At 42.1% G+C, this 23,231-nt stretch overlaps 1 protein-coding gene across 4 annotated transcripts in view; it reads right to left on the reverse strand.

Moving 5' to 3' along the window:
* KCNQ1 (potassium voltage-gated channel subfamily Q member 1) overlaps window positions 1-23,231 on the reverse strand; it is a 1,547,560-nt gene that overhangs the window by 1,078,949 nt on the left and 445,380 nt on the right. For 2 of the 4 annotated variants that reach the window (XM_030201126.1, XM_030201124.1), the window contains exons 11-12: window positions 20,158-20,305; window positions 14,601-14,627 (exon numbers count right to left, since the gene is read on the reverse strand). In XM_030201126.1, the coding sequence (XP_030056986.1) occupies window positions 14,601-14,627; window positions 20,158-20,305 (175 nt within the window). The remainder of the gene's footprint in view (window positions 1-14,600; window positions 14,628-20,157; window positions 20,306-23,231) is intronic. The other 2 variants (XM_030201128.1, XM_030201127.1) reach the window with 2 other exon arrangements.

Below are 23,231 nucleotides of genomic sequence, written 5' to 3' on the forward strand. Positions count from 1 at the left end.
ATGGGGTGTCTGTGCTGTTCGAGGTGAACCCTGTGGTGTTTAGGAGATTGTTTACAAGTGAAAAGAGTTTGTGCGTGTCCTTGTAGTTTGGTCCTATTATAGCTTTGTAATGCGTTCTTTTGGTATGTCTGATTTTATATTACATAGTAACATAGTAAATGACGGCAGAAAAAGACCTGCATGGTCCATCCAGTCTGCCCAACAAGACAAACTTATATGTGCTACTTTTTTTGTATACCCTACTTTGATTCGTAACTGTCCTCTTCAGGGCACAGACGGTATAAGTCTGTCCAGCACTATCCCCGCCTTCCAACCACCAGCCCCGCCTCCCACCACTGGCACTGGCACAGACCGTATAAGTCTGCCCAGCACTATCCTCACCTCCCACCACCGGCTGGCTCTGCCACCCAATCTCGGCTAAGCTCCTTAGGATCCATTCCTTCTGAATAGGATTCCTTTATGTTTATCCCACGCGTGTTTGAATTCTGTTACCGTTTTCATTTCCACCACCTCCCGCGGGAGGGCATTCCAAGCATCCACTACTCTCTCCGTGAAAAAATACTTCCTGACATTTTTCTTGAGTCTGCCCCCCTTCAATCTCATTTCATGTCCTCTCGTTCTACTGCCTTCGCACCTCTGGAAAAGGTTCGTTTGCGGATTAATACTTTTCAAATATTTGAACGTCTGTATCATATCACCCCTGTTTCTCCTTTCTTCCAGAGTATACATGTTCAGGTCATCAAATCTCTCTTCATACGTCTTGTAACGCAAATCCCTTACCATTCTCGTAGCTTTTCTTTGCACCACTTCAATTCTTTTTACATCCTTCGCAAGGTACGGCCTCCAAAACTGAACACAATACTCTAGGTGGGGCCTCACCAACGACTTATACAGGGGCATCAACACCTCCTTTCTTCTGCTGGTCACACCTCTCTCTATACAGCCTAACAACCTTCTAGCTACGGCCACCGCCTTGTCACACTGTTTCGTCGCCTTCAGATCCTCAGATACTATTACCCCAAGATTCCTCTCCCTGTCCGAACCTATCAGATTCTCCCCGCCTAACTCATACATCTCCCGAGGGTTTCTATTCCCTAAGTGCATCACTTTGCATTTCTTCGCATTGAATTTTAATTGCCAAACCTTAGACCATTCTTCTAGCTTCCTCAGATCCTTTTTCATGTTTTCCACTCCCTCCCAGGTGTCCACTCTGTTGCAGATCTTAGCATCATCCGCAAATAGGCAAACTTTACCTTCTAACCCTTCGGCAATGTCACTCACAAATATATTGAACAGAATCGGTCCCAGCACCGATCCCTGAGGCACACCACTACTCACCTTTCCCTCCTCTGAGCGAATTCCATTCATCACCACCCTCTGGCTTCTGTCCGTCAACCAGTTCCTAATCCAGTTCACCACTTCGGGTCCTATCTTCAGCCCTTCCAGTTTATTTAAGAGCCTCCTGTGGGGAACCGTGTCAAAAGCTTTGCTGAAATCTAAGTAGATTACGTCCATAGCTCGTCCCTAATTCAATTCTCCTGTCACCCAATCAAAGAACTCAATGAGATTCGTTTGGCACGATTTCCCTTTGGTAAAACCATGTTGTCTCGGATCTTGCAACTTATTGGCTTCCAGGAAATTCACTATCCTTTCCTTCAGCATCGCTTCCATTATTTTTCCAATAATCGAAGTGAGGCTTACCGGCCTGTAGTATTTGTACTTTCTTTCTTTGTACCTGTTTCCACTCTTTAAGTGTGTGTTCATCTTTTTTTTTTGCTCCATGCTCTTTCTAGTCTTCTGACCTGTGTTTTTAGTTCTTTCAGTTCTTCATTAAACCATGGGATTGAGTTGTTCCTATGTGAGGTTCTAGTTTGTAGCGGTGCTATTTTGTCTAACACTGTTCTGCATCTGTTGTTCCATTCTTGTAGAAATTGGGGTGTTTCTGTAGTTGTAGTCCATTCCTCGGTATACATTTGTTGCCAGAATGTTAGAGGGTCTATTTTGCCTGTTGTAGTATAGGTTCTCTTTTCTTGTTTTTGTTGTTTCTCTTTTGTTTTCCAGAGGAGGGAGGTGATTGCTTTATAATGATCTGACCATGGTGTGATTATCCATTTTGTATCCCTGAATATGAGGTTCACTTCTGATGAAAATTTATGAGTTATGATATCAAGTGTGTGTCCTTTTTTGTGGGTGGGTTGCATGTTAGGCCAGTGGATCTCCCATAGCTGGAGGAATTCCTTGCATTCGTGTACATTGTTGAGTTGGTGTCTTCAAGAAGGAGGTTTATGTCTCCTGCTATGAGGACATTCTGAGAGGACAGACAGGTATTTGATATGAAGTCTGTGAAATGTATCTGTGTGTCTTGCCAGTTAGCCGGGGGTCTATAGAATAGGATTATGTTTAGTTGATCATGTAGGTTAGGGTGGGTGATTCTGACTGTGGCTATTTCGAGTTGGAGGAGGATCGATACAGCTGTTGTTGTAATTGTGAACTGGGATTTATAAATTATAGCTACACCTCCGCCTCTTCTTCCTTCCCTTGTCCAGTGAGTGATTTTGTATCTTGGTGGACATAGCTCGAGGATTATTGGGTCTTTGGAGTCATGGATCCAAGTTTCATTGATGAGAAGGAAGTCAAGGTGATCTGCCGTTATCCAGTCGGTTATAGTTGTAGTTTTTTTTTTTATTATTGATCTGGCGTTAGTGTATCCTATTTGTATTAATTGGTGTTGCTTCCTTGGGTTTGGGTTTGTGGTGATTTTTAATAATTGTCTGTATTATTGACGTGCGGGTTTGGTGTCTTCTTTTGATGTCCATGGGCGTTAGAGGTTTGTCGTGGTCTTTGTTATTTTTTTGGGAGGGCATTGTGTGTATGTAAGTGATGTGTGATTTGTGAATTGTGAGGTTGTTGTTATCTGTGTCATGGGTTGTGTCTGCGCGTGAGAGTAGGGTGAGACAGTAGATAATTAGGAGTGTTTTGCTGGGGTTCATATCAGCGTTTAAGGCACTACAGCGATTTTCTAGGCAGCAGTGTGTAGCATATATATATATATATATATATATATATATATATATATATATATATACACACAACTAATTAACAACGGAGGCTGCAATCCTTATTTATTTTCATTTTGGAAAGGGAACTAAGCAACAGGAGATTAAGGGGGAGATCTCCCTTAACCCCTTCTAGGGCTGGGGCAAACGAGCACTTTTTACAAATCTACCCATGCAAAAGAGCAGCTGTACATCCAGACGTTGGACTTGTATGCAGTTCTTTACAATAAAAAAGGAAAAACAAATGGAAATACAAGAATTTCAGCATATGGTGCTAACAAAATTGTAACACACATTGAATTAGCACAACTCCATCATGGGCCCCCCAAAATTCTATATTCGCAGCTTCCAGCATTATTTAAAAAAAAAAACAAGGTAAAAATACAAATGACAAATTGAGTGGTCACATAGGAAAAAAACGTATCTGTTGAATGGAGAAATTTAGCAGGTCATCAATCTCATCTCTTCAGTGCCATTGGGATGAAATTCTCCATTTTCAGAAGATAAGGGGGGGGGGTTGTTGTTATTTGACCACTCCGTGTGTCATTTGTATTTCTGCTTCATTCTTTTGATGCTTTGAAACTCTAATGATGGAGGCTACATACATGGATCTTTTGGGGCCCATAATGGAGTTGTGCTAATTCAGAGCATCCAGACTCACCGTTCCTTCTGATGGTCAAGCTTCGTGAGTGGTCAGGCTTCGTGGCTGCTCCGGACTCCCTGCACTATTGATTCTGCTGCCAGTTTCCCTGTGTTCCAAGCCTCACTCTGATGCCCCAACATTCTAACCTCATTCCAGAGCCTATTCATAAGTACATAAGTAATGCCATACTGGGAAAAGACCAAGCGTCCATCGAGCCCAGCATCTTGTCCACGACAGCGGCCAATCCAGGCCAAGGGCACCTGGCAAGCTTCCCAAACGTACAAACATTCTATACATGTTATTCCTGGGATTTTGGATTTTTGCAAGTCCGTTTAGTAGCGGTTTATGGACTTGTCCTTTAGGAAACCATCCAACCCCTTTTTAAACTCTGCTAAGCTAACCGCCTTCACCACATTTTCCGGCAATGAATTCCAGAGTTTAATTACACGTTGGGTGAAGAAACATTTTCTCCGATTTGTTTTAAATTTGCTACACTGTAGTTTAATCGCATGCCCTCTAGTCCTAGTATATTTGGAAAGCGTGAACAGACGCTTCACATCCACCTGTTCCACTCCACTCATTATTTTATATACCTCTATCATGTCTCCCCTCAGCCGTCTCTTCTCCAAGCTGAATAGCCCTAGCCTCCTTAGTCTTTCTTCATAGGGAAGTCGTCCCATCCCCGCTATCATTTTAGTCGCCCTTCGCTGCACCTTTTCCAATTCTACTATATCTTTCTTGAGATGCGGCAACCAGAATTGAACACAATACTCAAGGTGCAGTCGCACCATGGAGCGATATAACGGCATTATAACATCCTCACACCTGTTTTCCATACCTTTCCTAATAATACCCAACATTCTATTCGCTTTCCTAGCCGCAGCAGCACACTGAGTAGAAGGTTTCAGCGTGTCATCGACGACGACACCCAGATCCCTTTCTTGGTCCGTAACTCCTAACGTGGAACCTTGCATGACGTAGCTATAATTCGGGTTCTTTTTTCCCACATGCATCACCTTGCACTTGCTCACATTAAACGTCATCTGCCATTTAGCCGCCCAGTCTCCCAGTCTCGTAAGGTCCTCTTGTAATTTTTCACAAGCCTGTTGCGAGTTAACGACTTTGAATAACTTTGTGTCATCAGCAAATTTAATTACCTCGCTAGTTACTCCCATCTCTAAATCATTTATAAATATATTAAAAAGCAGCGGTCCTAGCACAGACCCCTGAGGAACCCCACTAACTACCCTTCTCCATTGTGAATACTGCCCATTTAACCCCACTCTCTGTTTCCTATCCTTCAACCAGTTTTTAATCCACAATAGGACATTTCCTCCTATCCCATGCCCCTCCAATTTCCTCTGTAGCCTTTCATGAGGTACCTTGTCAAACGCCTTTTGAAAATCCAGATACACAATATCAACCGGCTCCCCTTTGTCCACATGTTTGTTTACTCCTTCAAAGAATTGAAGTAAATTGGTCAGGCAAGATTTCCCCACACAAAAGCCGTGCTGACTCGGTCTCAGTAATCCATGTCCTCGGATGTGCTCTGTAATTTTGTTTTTAATAATAGCCTCTACCATTTTCCCCGGCACCGACGTCAGACTCACCGGTCTATAATTTCCCCCTGGAGCCTTTTTTAAAAATGGGCGTTACACTGGCCACCCTCCAATCTTCCGGTACCACGCTCGATTTTAAGGATAAGTTGCATATCACTAGCAGTAGCTCCGCAAGCTCATTTTTCAGTTCTATCAGTACTCTAGGATGAATACCATCCGGTCCAGGAGATTTGCTACTCTTCAGTTTGCCGTACTGCCCCATTACGTTCTCCAGGTTTACCGTGAAGTCAGTAAGTTTCTCCGACTCGTCCGCTTGAAATACCATATTCAAGCCTCACTCTTGTGTTTCAGCAATCTAGTCTCTACCTGTGCTCTTCTACCTCCTTCAGTGTGGTCCAAGCCTCATTCCCAGGCACCAGAGACTGTAACTTTATCAGTGAGGACCCTTATAAGGAGCCTTGTATAGCCTTTGCAATGTTTGCTCTTCTGCTGTGAGTTGCTTGGCCCCAGCGCTGTTCCAGAGCTCCAGTCCGCAGCTCTGTTCCCGCGCTCCAGTTTCCAGCCTCCACCTCTGTGGTTCTTCTGACAGATATCCGGTATCCAATCCGGACTGGAGTCGACTGTCTGCCATCCTTGGAGCTCCCCTACCTCCAGGGTTCAAAGCCAACAATGGCCCAAAGGCTCACTATTGGGACAGACACCCAGAACCCTAACAAGATTATGTTACAAAGCTGTTAGCACCAAATGCTGAAGTCCCTTTTTTTCTTCATTTATGTTTCTTTTATTTACTTTATTTAAAAAATATATTGAGCCTGAGTTGTGCAGTTTCTTTTTTCTATTTTCTGATTTTTTTTATACTGCAGTCCTATTTTTCAGTTTATGGACATACATGTGCTCCCCATTTCAGAAAAGGAATCAAGCCCCACCCAAACCATGACCTCTTGCAGTCTACAATAGTGCGGTTCTACATATGTAAATGGTGGCTTTCTAAAATCAGGTTTTACAGCATCCTCTAGATTATAAATAAATATATAGGTTGCCAAAGGTTGTGTCCTAAATTTGAGCATGCAGGGCAGATGCAAGCTCAAAGTAATTAGTTAACAAGGTGTTAATGAACAATCAATGTTAATTTGGAACAATTTGGATTTGTACGCACTTGCCCTAGTTGCCATTCTATAACACTGGTGCCTAAGTTTTCTAGCAAGCAACTGAAAAGGGGTTTGATGGGTATGGGAGGAGCTGGGGACATTCCTAGAAGTTAGGCGCGATGTTTCAGAGTACTGGAAATTGCCCGCCCAACTCCTGAAAATTAGGAACCAGCATTTACACCAGGTTTTAGCAGGCATAAATGCTGGCATCTAAAGTTGGACGCATGAATCCGCTCTAAGGGCTATTATATAAAATGCACTCTGTGTGGATCACCATTCATAGAATACCAGTTTAGTGTGGATCTGCCTTATCCTCCTGACACAGCAGTAATTGAGAAACAAGAGGCCTTGTCGAGGTATAAATGGTTTCATATTTTGGATTACAAACGTCGATTAAAGGAATTATCTATATGAAAGAGACTTTATGAACTGTGTGTGGACTGCTCATTTTTCAGATAAGTGCTATGACTTTGTTGTAAAGTGAAACAGCAAAAGTAGAGGCTGACAAATGCGCAAACCAATAGGGAGATAATTTCAAAAACCACTTTATTCAGAATATTCATATCAAGGACCTGACACGGTCTGTGTTTCGGCGCCAAAGCGCCTGCCTCAGGGGTCACAATCAACTTTCTACAAAAAACAGGACAAATTAAAAACATAATATTAAGAGATTTCAAATAAAATATACCCGCCTTAATAAAATATATAGCCAAACATATACGGACATTCATAATAGTATTGCACATTTGTAAATATATAATGATAAATTATGTAAAAAATGTTAATATATTATAATTATGTGAGCAGATATTGTGGACAGAGAAACACCAAACAATGAAAAGTGATAACTGTCAAATAAATGACTGATAAATGAAAGGCATAAGTCAGGCTGATGAAACATCGACATATCTACATATATATTTATCCTGATCTAATAGTAAAAAATACATTCATACAACTTGAACAAGTAAAATACTTCAAGACATCATGATCCGACACCATTTAAAACTACATTATATTTACATATTAATTATAAATATAATTCAATGAAATAATGTGAAACCTCTGAGAAGAAGCTGATAGGCTTGAATAATTCCTTTATGTATGCAAGTTAATCCACTGTAAAAGGATAAAAACATTTTAAAATACTACAGAAGGATAAATTTCCTGTTATTTCATAAAAATGTAAATCAGTTAAAATGGGCCATTCTATTATATGTATATAGATCATCATCTTTATACAAAACATAGGTGTAAAACATGTATTTATGTCTAAACAGGCAAATGCCTAAGTAAACTATTGGAATGTGTTGTGCTCTGTAATACCTAAAATTGCTGAATATGTATCATTCGCATGAAACATTCCAAAATGGAGGGATAAAGAGTACATGTCACTTAGTGACACTAGCTCACATTACCATCAAGATGTGAAGAGAACGAGAGAGCTATACAGCACACCAAAAAATATAGAGAGAGTTATAAATCAAATCACTGAAGAAATAATTATATGGTGTAAATAAAATGCCTTCCACAATGAAAAAAATGTATATACTGTGAACTGACGCACACACACACACACGGTCACTGCTGGGCTCTAGCCGTCTCGGTAACTTGCAGGATTCTGTCTCAAACACTGGGGAGCTTTCTGCCTCCTCTTCTCCCTTCACAAAACGCTCATCAACACCAGGCTTCTTGTAATTAAGGGTTTTATTAATGTCTTTAACATAAACATTTCTTCAAGTCAAACATAACAAAAGGCACTTTACTGAGACCCTGCTACTTAAACCCTTCTCAAACTTAAGACAGTTCTTCAAACTCAAACAGTCAAACACAAGCATCTACTTTCCTTCTCCAGCTGCCACCTTTTCCAGAGAGAGCTTCCCCAGTGTTTCCATCTACTTCCTACAGCTTTCCACCACTCTCTTAATAAAGCTGCCTGCAACCCTCTCACACATGGTTCAATTTCACAATCAACTGCTGGCTTCTCACTCTCCTGCCTAGAGTCCTCCCCCCCCCCCCCCCCCCCGACTCTGATTCCCTTGCTGCTGCAGTGCATTCTGGACCTTGTAGTTCCCTACCTCTTCACAATACACAAACATACCGAATGGATAGGTATACAGAGGAAAACTACAAACAGACCCATTGCACCAAAAGACACAAAAATGTGTGACCAATAAATGCTTGAAAAACAGAACATACTGGGAGTCTAACTTAATTCAATAAAAACAATGAAGCAAGAAATAAGAGAAATGAAGACCACAAAACAATCCTGAACAAAAAAAATTACCAGAGAGAATAAAAGAACAGCCAACCGATCAGCAAACACCATGTGACAAGAAAAAGAATTCCAGGAAATGGCAGTTATTTAAATTAGATAGTCATGCATATGTACGAGCTTCTCGTTAAGTATGTAAATTATCTACCAAAGCTCAAGCAGACAACAAATGACGGCATTACACTGATAGTGAAACCAGTATCGTCCACTCAAAAAAATAAATAAATAAACAGCAGTAATGTTGTATACCATTAAAAATTATGTTGGCACACAAAAAAATTAAACTTTAAAAAATGAATAAGAAGAAACCATTAAAAATATATAATAATAATAAACATTAAATGTTCTTAATACAAAAATATGAAGACTAAAAAAATTTTTTTTTTAATTATATTGGATGAATATATACAAAATTATCAAAAAAAAAATATATATACACATATATACACATATACACACATATATCATTAAACCAGAATAAAAATATTAACAAATGAGCAAATGCTGATGCTATTGGCCAAACGAGATAAAAACCTATTTCTCATAAAAAATGTATCAGTTCTAAAGAAGCATTCAGACCATGTGGAAATAACGAATTTAAGAGAAAATGATTCTTTGTTCCTCTTTTAGTAATTCTGTATCAAGATTTCCTCCTCTCCATGATGCCCTCAAGACTTTGAAAACTATAAATTTTAAATCACTGATATTGTGATTCTTATCATGCCAGTGTTCAACTAAAGGAGCGCTGGTAACATGTCGGCTAATGCAGCTTCTATGTTCTATAATACGAGTCTTGATCGCTCTTTTGCACAATACATTCCAATAGTTTATTTAGGCATTTGCCTGTTTAGACATAAATACATATTTTACACCTAAGTTTTGTATAAAGATGATGATCTATATACATATATATAGAATGGCCCATTTTAACTGATTTACATTTTTATGAAATAACAGGAATTTTATCCCTCTGTAGTATTTTTAAAATGTTTTTATCCTTTTACAGTGGATTAACTTGCATACATAAAGGAATTATTCAAGCCTATCAGCTTCTTCTCAGAGGTTTGACATTATTTCATTGAATTATATTTATAATTAATATGTAAATATAATGTAGTTTTAAATGGTGTCGGATCATGATGTCTTGAAGTATTTTACTTGTTCAAGTTGTATGAATGTATTTTTTACTATTAGATCAGGATAAATATACAGTGGTGGAAATAAGTATTTGATCCCTTGCTGATTTTGTAAGTTTGCCCACTGACAAAGACATGAGCAGCCCATAATTGAAGGGTAGGTTATTGGTAACAGTGAGAGATAGCACATCACAAATTAAATCCGGAAAATCACATTGTGGAAAGTATATGAATTTATTTGCATTCTGCAGAGGGAAATAAGTATTTAATCCCTCTGGCAAACAAGACCTAATACTTGGTGGCAAAACCCTTGTTGGCAAGCACAGCGGTCAGACGTCTTCTGTAGTTGATGATGAGGTTTGCACACATGTCAGGAGGAATTTTGGTCCACTCCTCTTTGCAGATCATCTCTAAATCATTAAGAGTTCTGGGCTGTCGCTTGGCAACTCGCAGCTTCAGCTCCCTCCATAAGTTTTCAATGGGATTAAGGTCTGGTGACTGGCTAGGCCACTCCATGACCCTAATGTGCTTCTTCCTGAGCCACTCCTTTGTTGCCTTGGCTGTATGTTTTGGGTCATTGTCGTGCTGGAAGACCCAGCCACGACCCATTTTTAAGGCCCTGGCGGAGGGAAGGAGGTTGTCACTCAGAATTGTACGGTAGATGGCCCCATCCATTCTCCCATTGATGCGGTGAAGTAGTCCTGTGCCCTTAGCAGAGAAACACCCCCAAAACATAACATTTCCACCTCCATGCTTGACAGTGGGGACGGTGTTCTTTGGGTCATAGGCAGCATTTCTCTTCCTCCAAACACGGCGAGTTGAGTTCATGCCAAAGAGCTCAATTTTTGTCTCATCTGACCACAGCACCTTCTCCCAATCACTCTCGGCATCATCCAGGTGTTCACTGGCAAACTTCAGACGGGCCGTCACATGTGCCTTCCGGAGCAGGGGGACCTTGCGGGCACTGCAGGATTGCAATCCGTTATGTCGTAATGTGTTACCAATGGTTTTCGTGGTGACAGTGGTCCCAGCTGCCTTGAGATCATTGACAAGTTCCCCCCTTGTAGTTGTAGGCTGATTTCTAACCTTCCTCATGATCAAGGATACCCCATGAGGTGAGATTTTGCGTGGAGCCCCAGATCTTTGTCGATTGACAGTCATTTTGTACTTCTTCCATTTTCTTACTATGGCACCAACAGTTGTCTCCTTCTCGCCCAGTGTCTTACTGATGGTTTTGTAGCCCATTCCAGCCTTGTGCAGGTGTATGATCTTGTCCCTGACATCCTTAGACAGCTCCTTGCTCTTGGCCATTTTGTAGAGGTTAGAGTCTGACTGATTCACTGTGGACAGGTGTCTTTCATACAGGTGACCATTGCCGACAGCTGTCTGTCATGCAGGTAACGAGTTGATTTGGAGCATCTACCTGGTCTGTAGGGGCCAGATCTCTTACTGGTTGGTGGGGGATCAAATACTTATTTCCCTCTGCAGAATGCAAATAAATTCATATACTTTCCACAATGTGATTTTCCGGATTTAATTTGTGATGTGCTATCTCTCACTGTTACCAATAACCTACCCTTCAATTATGGGCTGCTCATGTCTTTGTCAGTGGGCAAACTTACAAAATCAGCAAGGGATCAAATACTTATTTCCACCACTGTATATGTAGATATGTCGATGTTTCATCAGCCTGACCTATGCCTTTCATTTATCAGTCATTTATTTGACAGTTATCACTTTTCATTGTTTGGTGTTTCTCTGTCCACAATATCTGCTCACATAATTATAATATATTAACATTTTTTACATAATTTATCATTATATTTTTACATAATTTATCATTTTATATTTACAAATGTGCAATACTATTATGAATGTCGGTATATGTTTGGCTCTATATTTTATGAAGGCGGGTATATTTTATTTGAAATCTCTTAATATTATGTTTTTAATTTGTCCTGTTTTTTGTAGAAAGTTGATTGTGACCCCTGAGGCAGGCGCCGAAACACAGACTGTGTCGGGTCCTTGATATGAATATTCTGAATAAACTGTTTTTTGATATTATCTCCCTATTGGTTTGCGCATTTGTCAGCCTCTACTTTTACTGTTTTGCTTTGACTTTCCGTGGAGGCTCCTCCTGTCTTTTTTTTGTAAAGTGTACACATAATCCCTGGGATTCTATATATCGTGCCTTAATTTGCACAAGGAAATCGAAGCATATTCTGTAGCTATGTACATAACTTTATTGGTTAACTAGCTAATTACCGCTATCAATTGAATGTTAACAAGCAATTATCAGCACTAATTGGCATTAAGATTTATGTGCACAACTAAGTGTATTCTGTAACGTAGTGCACTTAAATTCTATGCCACATAGTTGAAAAGGGGGCATGGCCATTGGGACTTTCTGAAATCTATGCACGTTGTTATAGAATACATCCACTCTGTGCCTAATTTAGGCATCAGGATTTACACCAAGTAAAACATGGCATAAATGGCTGCGACTAAATCTGGTCATGTGAAGATGCGCTCAGTGTATTATATATACTACGCAGAAATTTAAGCCTATTCAATAAAATATAGGCATACTTTAGAGAATACAACTAGGCATATTTTTTTTCCATGCTGAATTTTCAAGTGCCGTATAGAATCTAACCCTAGATTATGATGTGTTGCCCCTTATCACTTTGACTTCTCACAATGCAACCTTTGGTGCGAAAGGCTATCTGTGACTTCATTTTCCTATCTAAAGTCTAGAAGTCAATTTATTATGCTACTTTTCTTACCAAGATATTAAGTAGTGGAATTTCTTGCCGAAATAGATTGGATCCCTACTTAGTTTTTTTTTTTTTTTTTAACAAGTTTTTGAAATCCTTTTTTTTTTTTTTAATTCTGTTAATTGATGCTGGTGCCTAGTTCCCCCCACCCCCTTCTGTATTTATGAGTCTTTCCTTTATTGATATGTGTGGGATTATGGATTTTATTGTTAGCCACATTGAATTTGAAATTGTGCAGGAAAATGTGGGGTATGTCATTGAATTTATGGTATTTTGGGGCTGAATGTTTTGTGCATTTTGGTGTTGTCACAGTTCTAAACCTGATTTTTGGATGGGAATTTTTCTCTTTTTTTTAGGTAGTTTTTCTTCCCACTCTAAGGGGCTCCATTGTGAGTTTGGTTGTTAATTAAGGGGCTCTTTTACTAAGCTGCAGTAAAAGGGGCCCAGTGCTAGCAGGAGCGGCTGTTTTTGCTGTGCTCCAGGGCCCCTTTTACCGTGGGTGAAAAAGCCAAAAAAAGAAAAGACCATGTGGTAAGTTTGTACTTGTAGCATAGACATTTTGGGGGAGAACTTACCGCCACCCATTGAGATGGTGGTAAGGGCTCCCACACTAACCCAGTGGTGAGTGACCAGGTAGCACACACCCCTGCACTAGAAAATCAGCCCTGATTTTGATTTTCTGTAGCGCCAGAAATGGTGTGCACCGGGGGGGCCCTTATTAGGCCTGCAGTAGTTCCGATTTGGCACGTGGCAAATCTGTTGCTAACTCCAGGCTTCGCTCCTTTTCTCTCGCGGCACCTTATGCCTGGAATAGACTTCCTGGACCTATAAGTCTAGCTCCATCTCTACCTGTTTTCAAATCTATGCTGAAAACCCACCTTTTCACTGCTGCTTTTAGCTCCTAGCCACAATTGCCCTCCCCTTGTCCCTTCCTCCCTTCTCACCCATTACTTCCCTCACTCGTAACTGTCTTGTCTGTCTGTATTATTTAGATTGTAAGCTCTTTTGAGCAGGGACTGTCTCTTTGTATCAGGTGTTCAGCGCTGCGTGTTTCTGGTAGCGCTATACAAATGCTAATAATAATAATAAAAGGGCCCTAAGTGCATCATCCGGGATCTTTGAAGCCACATTTTATTTATAAAGATTTTTAGATCACCAAATGCACTAAACATATAGACTTTTTTTTTTTTTACTTATTTGCTGAATTTTGGGTTTCATTTACTGAACCTGGCCCTATATGTGTTGTGATACACGCTTGTAAATGCTGGTATTTATGTATTTAACTCGTGAACAGAGGTTTTAAAATAAAGGTCCATATTCTTACAAATTCAGTCACAAAAGGGAAGAAAGTTAGTTTCTTTATACATAGGGCTGTGGAGTCAGTATATGAAACCTTTGACTGACTCCTCTATTTTTCCAGTCTGACTGACTCTTACTAATATTTGGCTTTAAATTTATTGTTCTGGATTTAAAGCACTGGTAAGTAGAACTTATTATCTACCAGTACTTTAGATCCAGGACAAAGATATACAAATATAAAATGATAAACTTACCATATATTATAATGTTTTGAGTTATTATTTTGAAGATGGAGTCAGAGTAGGTACGTTTTTACTGACTCCAACTCCGACTCCACTGCCCTGTTTTTGTAAAAGCAGACAGCCCTATATAAAACTTTATATACCCATGGGAGAGGTCTTTTTGGGTTGACATGTCTCTAAAATTAGGGGCCCTGTTTACTAATGTTCGCTAGCGTTTTTAGCACATGCTAAAAGCTAGAGACACCCATAAATTCCTATGAGTATCTCTAGCAGTAATATGTGCTAAACAGGGCCCCAGGACTCTTACTAGAGATTCATGAACAGAAATGGAAAGTCTAGATAAGAGTAAGAACAACCATTGAGCAGCTTCAGAAAACCAGAAAAAGGATAATTCTCACAAGATTTTACCAGGGTAACTACGAAGTTAACCAGTTAAACTTTCTCTATGAAAAATTCTCAACTTACCTAATGATTTTAGTATGCTTGATTCTCCTGTATACTTGTCAGAGTAGTAAAGAGAGCAGAGCACAGAAAGAAAGAAGAGAAAAGAAATATCAGAAGGAGAGAAAAACTTGGCCCTCAAGGAATATTGATAACAAAAACAAAAGAAAGTACCCTCCTATCTAACTAACTCAACATCCATATTAAAAACAACAGACCAATTCAAATAACCTAAAAAAATACAACATTTTTTAATGCAATGTGCTCAGTTCACCAGTGTGATCACCTTTATTGCAAAAAGTGAAACCTGGATTTGGAACCATCATCACACATCACGTGTTCACATAATCAGCTAATGAAATTAGCCAAATGCTAACAAACCCATCAAGCATAAATTTGTCGGTGTTGTTCAAAATGCATCATATATTATTGTAAATGATACCAAGATATAATCAGTTAGCATGCAGCAGACTTGACATCACAGTTAGTCAATCTGTCTAGAGCATAGGTCCATACCAGCACAATCCAATAAACGTGAATATACAGAACAGTCTACTTATCTGCTGCAAAATAGCTTAGCCGATGGGGTTGTTACTATAACTTCACACACACACGATGTCCCAATCCAGCAAAATGATATAGAATTATCCAAAAGTCAAAAAATTTTGAGATCCTTGTGATGCTCTACATAATGTCTCAGGCAATAGTGGCCCTTTCACTGCAGCTTAAAATGGCATACCATGGGATACGCTCAAGCATCCTGCAGTAAGTGCCAAATTATCACACGCTAATTGGGAGCTAAGAAGATTTTGCTTTTTTGGGTGGAAGGCGGAGAGTTGGCATCCCTGCACTAACCAGTTGCCACAGCTATATCACTGTATATTGATAAAAGCAGGATTACTGCGTGAGCCCTTACTACCCATAAAATAAGTGTTGGTAAGTGCTCATGCGGTAATTCTTTTTAATGGCTGTGCACTAATGGCAACATTAGCACATGGCCATTAATACAAAAAAAAAAAAAAAAAGAAAAACTGGCCATTCTACTGCTGAAGTAGAAATGGCCTTAGTGTGTGGAAAAAGCCATGCAAGGGTGAACGTTAAAGCCACTTTTCACAGCAGCTTATTAAAACAGCCCCTTAATTTTAATACCTATGTTGGATCTGAGAGCACAGGGGTATGTTTACTACGGCGTATTAGTGTTTAATGCGCATTAAAAATGCTAATGCGCCTATATCGTGCCTTAGTAAACACAGCCCAAAGGTTGCTGTGAGTCGACAGGGCTTATGAGATTTGCTCTGTTTCAAAGGAAAATATTCACAATTATTATAAACCCACACAATCGAACTATGCAATGTGGAGTCTCCCTACTCTACCAAACACCCAGCTGACCAGCACTGGAGAAGCCACTATCCTCATATAGGATTCGGAAGCCAAAATGTTTTGCTTTGTTCAGTTTCCTTTGTTGTTCACAGGATTATTTTATTCATTTCTTTTCTCATTTCAGAGACAATGTCATCAATAGTGTGCCCTCTTGCTCACATAGTACATGGTATTGTGCAATACAGTATCCATTGGGCACACTATTTCACAATATCTAGCACTATTAAGGACAGGGAAAAAAACCACAATAAAATTTCAGATTTCTTTCCTGTTGTTTTCGGTTAAAAATTATATAAAATGATATTTTCCCAGTTTGATTAAAATGAATGCATTTCCTTATCCCCATAGAATGGCAAAGCATGGATGTGTCCTGTCCCTTAGGATCAGTAGAGTTATTAGCACATTATTGAGGTGAATGTCCCTTGAGATTGCTACCAGTCACTTCGGTATGAGATTAACACTATTACCCTGAAAGCATATAGAAGGAGATTTTCTACCTAGTCCTTAATAGGTTGAGAACCTTGTGTGACCAGTATTACTGTTCAGACAGAAGATGAGAAAAAAGTGATGTCAGAAGAAAAAGTTCCTACATACAATATACGACAATTTTTAAAAGATATTGATCAATACTCAGACCTGGCGGAGGTGGATATTTTTTTTTATGTTGGCTATGGCATTCATAAAAATACATGTATTAGGTGCCACTAAGAAGAGAAGTTATCAACAAGGGCTACTATTAAGACAGGTCTGTTTAAGTATACAGATAAAGCTCGATATTCAGCCGGCAGTGGGCAGCACTTTGCCCACTGTTGGCGTTCAACCCAGAAATTCAACACATGACCAATTAAGTCAATACTCAGACTTAACTGGCAATGGCTTAGCAGGCAAAGATAAACCTGCTTTTTATGTGGCCTTATTTGGCCACTAAGCCTCGCAAGTTAAGTTCTGAATATTGGAACTTAACTGGTCACGTCCAAGGAACACCCCCAACATCGCCAACTTTATTTTCGGCACTAACCAGGCATTTCTAGCAGCAATAACTGATTAAATGCCACTGAAAATGACCAGCTATCTGTCAAGATGCGAGTTAACTGGTTGGCAGCCATTCCCAGCTAGTTAATTCATGCTAAATTCGGCCAGATAGTGACTGGGTGATAAAATGCCCTTGTTCTGCCCTAACTCTGTCCTGGCACTATCTGGATAACACTGAGGCCTTTAGAGAGATTGTTGGCAGCATTATACCAATAATGACATTGGAAAATAACAGATAAGGGACTATACATTTGGCACTAGCCACTAGATATATGTCTCTGAATACTGGGCTAATAATTTCAGTCAATTTTCCTTTGGATATCTGCACTAGGTATAGCAGAACCCAAACTGGTACCTTAATTCAGAACAAATCTGTCCACTAATGCCAACCCATCAGAAATTATTAAAAACCCTAAAACTGTTTCAGATGACTTGAAGTTTGTTGGCAAGTCTAGAGTAAAATTATCAGAGAAAAAAAAAAAACAAGAGAGGAGCCAAAAATCTTCCACAAAAACTGCAAGCATAAGCCAAAAAAGAGGGTGGAAACCACCAAAACCACAAGTCCAAAGATAACATATTCAGAGGACATGCAATTTATTGTTCCAAATTCTTTATTTATAGGGTTGCATTTCAATTAAAATTCTTAACACGATATATCTCACCATTAAAAATTTTTAACCTCAATTAATTGCATGATTAAAGTTTATCTATTTTTTTTTTTTATTTCCCGCTGCAGCGCCTTGTGACTCTGGGCAAATCACTTAAATCTCCATTGACCTAGGTTCAAAATAGTACAAACCGCTTTGATTGTATCTGCAGAAAGGTGGTATATCAAATCCTATTCCCTTTCCCTAAAGGACATAATCTCAGGCCCCCCCAGATCCATTATCTCTTTCTCTCACCCTCACTCCCCTCCATCTTCATAAGTAGCAACACAAACTTGGTGTGAGCAACACAAAGTTCTTTTCCAATAACAGGAGCTATAATCTACTATAATAAAATCACCTCCAACGTTTTGAAGCTGACTTCGTGGCAGTGAAGGGTTTGTAGGGTTCGTGCTGCCTGTAACGCAGTATCCATCTCCTGTCCTGACGTTTGCGTGCTTCCTAGTTTGTCACAAACAGCAGTGACCAACCACAGGATAGCAGCACGAGGCGCACCAACGTACCTTCAGTCCACGTCCAACGTCGCCGGCATCAACACTGCCAGTACTGCTGCCGCTACCACCCCCTGCAAGCCACTCGCCGCCTCCCTGACAACCCCCCTCCCAGACACACGACGCCCTCCCCCCTGGGTCCGCAGCCAACTTCGACGACAACAACTGTGCCGGTAGCGCCGCCGCCACTGCAAACACGCTCTGAGACACGCGCCCCCCCCCACCCCACCCCACCCATGAAAGGAGGGAGGCTGGAAGGGAAAAGTCCCCAGCTTCTCCTCTCTCCCCTGCCACCCCTCCAGCCACCCAGGTTGTCCAGCGAATTCTTCAACGCAGCATAGTTGACAGGCAGAGTTTCAGGGTCTCTCCCTCCGTCCGAGTTCCAGGCTCCCTCCCTCCCTCCCAGTTCCAGGGTCCCCCCCCTCCCTCCCAGTTCCAGGGTTGTAGTCCCTCCCTCCCTCCCAGTCCCAGGGTCATTATTCCTCCCTTCCTCCCAGTTCCAAGCCCCACTCCCTCCGACATTTAAAAGTCATCTTCACTTACCAAGTCAGGGTTATGGCAGCCGGCAGAAGCGGTAAAACGCGTGCATCCTCGGCCCTTTTCTCATTCTCAGCTGTGGTCCCGCCCTCATTTCCTGTGCGGGACCCACAGCTGAGAAAGAGAGAGAAGGGCTGAGCCTGCACGCGTTTTACCGCTGCTGCCCGCCGCCATAACCCTGACTTGGTAAGTGAAGATGAATTTTAAACATCGGAGAGAGGGGGCCTGGAATTGGAAGGGAGGGAGGGAGGACCCTGGAACTGGGAGGGAGGGAGGGGGGACCCTGAAACTCAGAGGAAGGGAGGGGGGGAAGACCCTGGTACTCGGAGGGAGGGAGGGGACGACGACCCTGGAACTCGGAGGGAGGGAGGGAGGGGGGACGACCCTGGAACTCAGAGGGAGGGGGGGACAACCCTGGAACTCGGAGGGAGGGGACAACCCTGGAACTTGGAGGGAGGGAGGAAGGGAGGGGACAACCCTGGAACTCGGAGGGAGGGAGGGGACAACCCTGGAACTCAGAGGAAGGGAGGGAGGGAGACGACGACCCTGAAACTCAGAGGGAGGGGGGACGATCCTGGACCCTGTGGAGGAGTGGCCTAGTGGTTAGGGTGGTGGACTTTGGTCCTGGGGAACTGAGGAACTGAGTTCGATTCCCGGCACAGGCAGCTCCTTGTGACTCTGTCACTTAACCCTCCATTGCCTGCCGCATTGAGCCTGCCATGAGTGGGAAAGCATGGGGTACAAATGTAAAAAAAAAAAAACTGGGAGGGAGGGAGGGGGGGGGGGGAAGACCCTGGAACTCGGAAGGAGGGAGGGGGGAAGACCCTGGAACTGGGAGGGAGGGAGGGGAGACGGACGACCCTGGAACTGGGAGGGAGGGAGGGAGGAGGGGACGACCCTGGAACTGGGAGGGAGGGAGGGAGGGGGGATGACCCTGGAACTCGGAGGGAGGGAGGGGGGATGACCCTGGAACTCAGAGGGAGGGAGGGAGGGGGGATGACCCTGGAACTCAGAGGGAGGGAGGGAGGGAGGGAGGGGGGATGACCCTGGAACTCAGAGGGAGGGAGGGAGGGAGGGGGGATGACCCTGGAACTTGGAGGAAGGGAGGGAGGGGGGATGACCCTGGAACTCCGAGGGAGGGAGGGAGGGAGGGAGGGGAGGATGACCCTGGAACTCGGAGGGAGGGAGGGGGGATGACCCTGGAACTTAGAGGGAGGGAGAGAGGGAGGGGGGATGACCCTGGAACTCAGAGGGAGGGAGTGGGGATGACCCTGGAACTCAGAAGGAGGGAGGGGGGCTCCTCCACCCCTAATAAGCGCTTCCAATATCATCAAAATATTGTTCTCCACATAAACTCTGCTAGACTGCTCATTCAGAATAACACCTTACCAACCTATTAGCACCTCTAGGACTCATTCAGTGCCATCATTTAATACAACTACTATGTTGTATGCTATACAATATTTCATTTCTTACCGGAATTCTCATAAGTATCCATAGCATAGCTCTCAGTCTTTTTCTCATCTATCACGTGGTCATAGGTAATGTGTGGAATAGGTAACATTTTGTCAGAAGAACCCACACCATTGTCTTTCTCCACTTTGAACTTCTTCTTCTTCCCCTGCTGATAAAGAAAACATACTTCTACATTTAGTTTGCAGAACTAATGAATGAACTTCTGTACTCAGTAATCATTATCTTAACAGCTAGATATAAATGTGTTACATTATTCTCATAAAGGAAGTTCCAGTTTTATATCCTGCCTAAACACCCAAGATACTAGGTGAATTATAAAAAACATAATACATTATGATAATACCACCATTAAATAGTCCAAAAGATTATTACATTCAGCAGGGGTAAGCCAACATCACAATATATCAACCCAACACTTGAAAATGACTTTATTCATACTATTAAGGAGTGGGCAAATTGTTAAATTAAACCATGTAGAAGCCTCAGCAGCAATAATCTGCCCACTCCTCAACAGCGTGAATGACAAGCGTAGGGTTGACATTTTGTAATACCACCAGGAAAAGCACAATATTATCTACAAATAAAATCAATAACATTACATATAAGGAGGGTTATTTTATAACAAGGCACCTCTCTAGGTTAACAAGGCAGAAGATGCCTATTTTATCAAGGCATATAGGTGTGTATGTGTCTTTATCAAACTAAATCAAAAATCCAGCAGAAATCACACCTATATTGAAGGTGTGGACATTGACACCAACTCAGGAATAGATGTAAACTAGTAAAAAAGGCCCGTTTCTGTATGAAAGGAAACGGGCACTAGCAAGGTTTTCCTCACCCCCCCCCCCTCCTCCCTCGCTCTCTCCCTCTGTCCCCTCCAAGTCCCACGGCCCCCTTTCCTCCCCTCCGATTTCCACAGCTTCCTCCCTCCCTCTGTCACTCTCCTTCACTCTGTCCTCCCTCCAAGTTCCATCCCCCCTCCCTCCCTCCCTCTGTCATTCTCCTTCACTCTGTCCTCCCTCTGAGTTCCAGTCCCCCCTCCCTCCCCCCATCCCCCAACGTGCACTTCGCCCCCCCTCCAAAATCGCCACCCCCCCTCTCCCCCTCTCTTACCACAGCATTGAAGAGCGAGCAGGCTCAGCGAGTCTGCTGCCTTCCCTTCTCTTTGCTCTGACTCTGGCCCCACCCTCATTTCCTGTTTCCGCAAGGGTGGGACCAGAGTCAGAGCTCAGAGAAGGAAAGGCAGCAGACTCGCTGAGCCTGCTCGCTCTTCAATGCTTCCGCTGGGACCCCGGTAAGAGGAGGAGGAGGGGGGTAGGGGGCCTCCTGCACGCAGGGACGCCGCTTCCAACAGTTTTTTTTTCGCTTGTGTTTCAGCTCTTCCTGTGGTCCCGCCCTGAAGGGCGGGACCACAGGAACAGCTGAAACAGAAGCGGAAGAAAAGGCTGTTGGTAGCGGCGTCCCTACGTGTAGGAGTTAAGAACTTTTAAGCAGGTGGCTGTTATGAAGGGGAGGGCAAGAGAAGGGTGGAGTGGGAGTGGGGTCCTGAAACGTCAGAAGGGGGTTTGGAGGGGTGTTTGCGGCGCCATTACCGTCGTCAGAGCTCCAGCAGCACTACCAGTAGTTTTCACCTCTAACGTTCTGTTTTGCCTGTGTCCGTAGTTGGTCTGCTGGGATCACGTCATAATGTGGCCATTGACGTCAGTCTGTTCTAATGTGCCTAGCAGACCAACTCCGAGGGAGCCACGGTCCCAGGCTGGTTAGAACGTTGGAGGTGAGAATTATTATATTGGATGGTAGAATATGTGTATATTTTATTTATAATTGTTTTTATTTGAAACCACAGAGAAAACTATAAAAATTCATCTTACAACAATTTTAGCACAAAATAAGCAATAAAAACTCCATTTCTATACCCATATTATTGTGTGGAGGCTTTCTTAATAGGGCTACAGACTATCTAAGCCATAAAATCTTCCATGTCCACAGTAGCATGATGTCAGAATCACATATGTAATTCCTTCATGGCAATTCCAACCTTGCCACCAAAATCAAAAATTACAGTCAAGTAACCCCCCCTCTCCACCCTCATGTGCTCCATATCATAAGTTTAATAGATAACTTCGGGCCCTATGGGACCCTGTTGAAACTGCCTCTAAGTACTGGGAGAATCTTTTTTGCATCTAACCATTCCATTTTCATCAGAAGAGATAGTCCATTTCTCCATGCAGTCATTGAGGGGCTTTATTTTATTTTTGTTACATTTGTACCCCGCACTTTCCCACTCATAGCAGGTTCAATGCGGCTTACATATTATATACAGGTACTTATTTGTACCTGGGGCAATGGAGGGTTAAGTGACTTGCCCAAAGTCACAAGGAGCTGCCTGTGCCTGCAGTGGGAATCGAACCCAGTTCCCCAGGACCAAAGTCCACCACTCTAACCACTAGGCCACTCTTAGCACACCTAGCAAGGAGGAAAGCTTTTGTAATAAAGAATTTATTCCTTTTCTCAATCCTAATGCCACAAAACTGAAGTACAACTGTATATTTGCACACAAAGATATTCTCTTGTCCAAGACTATATAAAATAGTTCAGTATCTACCTCCAGAAGAGCTGAATCTGCTTGCAGGCCTACAACATGTGTATTAAGGATGCCGGACAGGCCTGGCATTTAAGACATGCTGCATTATCTGCTATCTGGGCTAAGTAGGCTCAATGTGGGAAAATACACATCTTCAGTAAAAAATGTAATAGGGCAGAATGTGTGAGGTTTTCTTTTACATAAAAATGCCAGTTGAAGAATGTATGTATTTTATAATATATGTGCATCAACTGTGATACCACCCAGCCTGCCCATTAGCATGTCTACTCAACAAGTACAGGATAGTTATAGTGTAGTCTGGGGGCAGACTCAAAAACGATGTCAGGAAGTATTTTTTCACAGAGAGAGTGGTGGATGCTTGGAATGCCCTCCCACGGGAGGTGGTGGAGATGAAAACAGTAACGGAATTCAAACATGGGTGGGATATACTGTGATAAGGAAGAATCTGTCCTATCCGGGGTAGGCCACT

Source organism: Microcaecilia unicolor, chromosome 4, assembly GCF_901765095.1.
Source record: "Microcaecilia unicolor chromosome 4, aMicUni1.1, whole genome shotgun sequence".
In the NCBI taxonomy this organism is placed as follows: domain Eukaryota; kingdom Metazoa; phylum Chordata; class Amphibia; order Gymnophiona; family Siphonopidae; genus Microcaecilia; species Microcaecilia unicolor.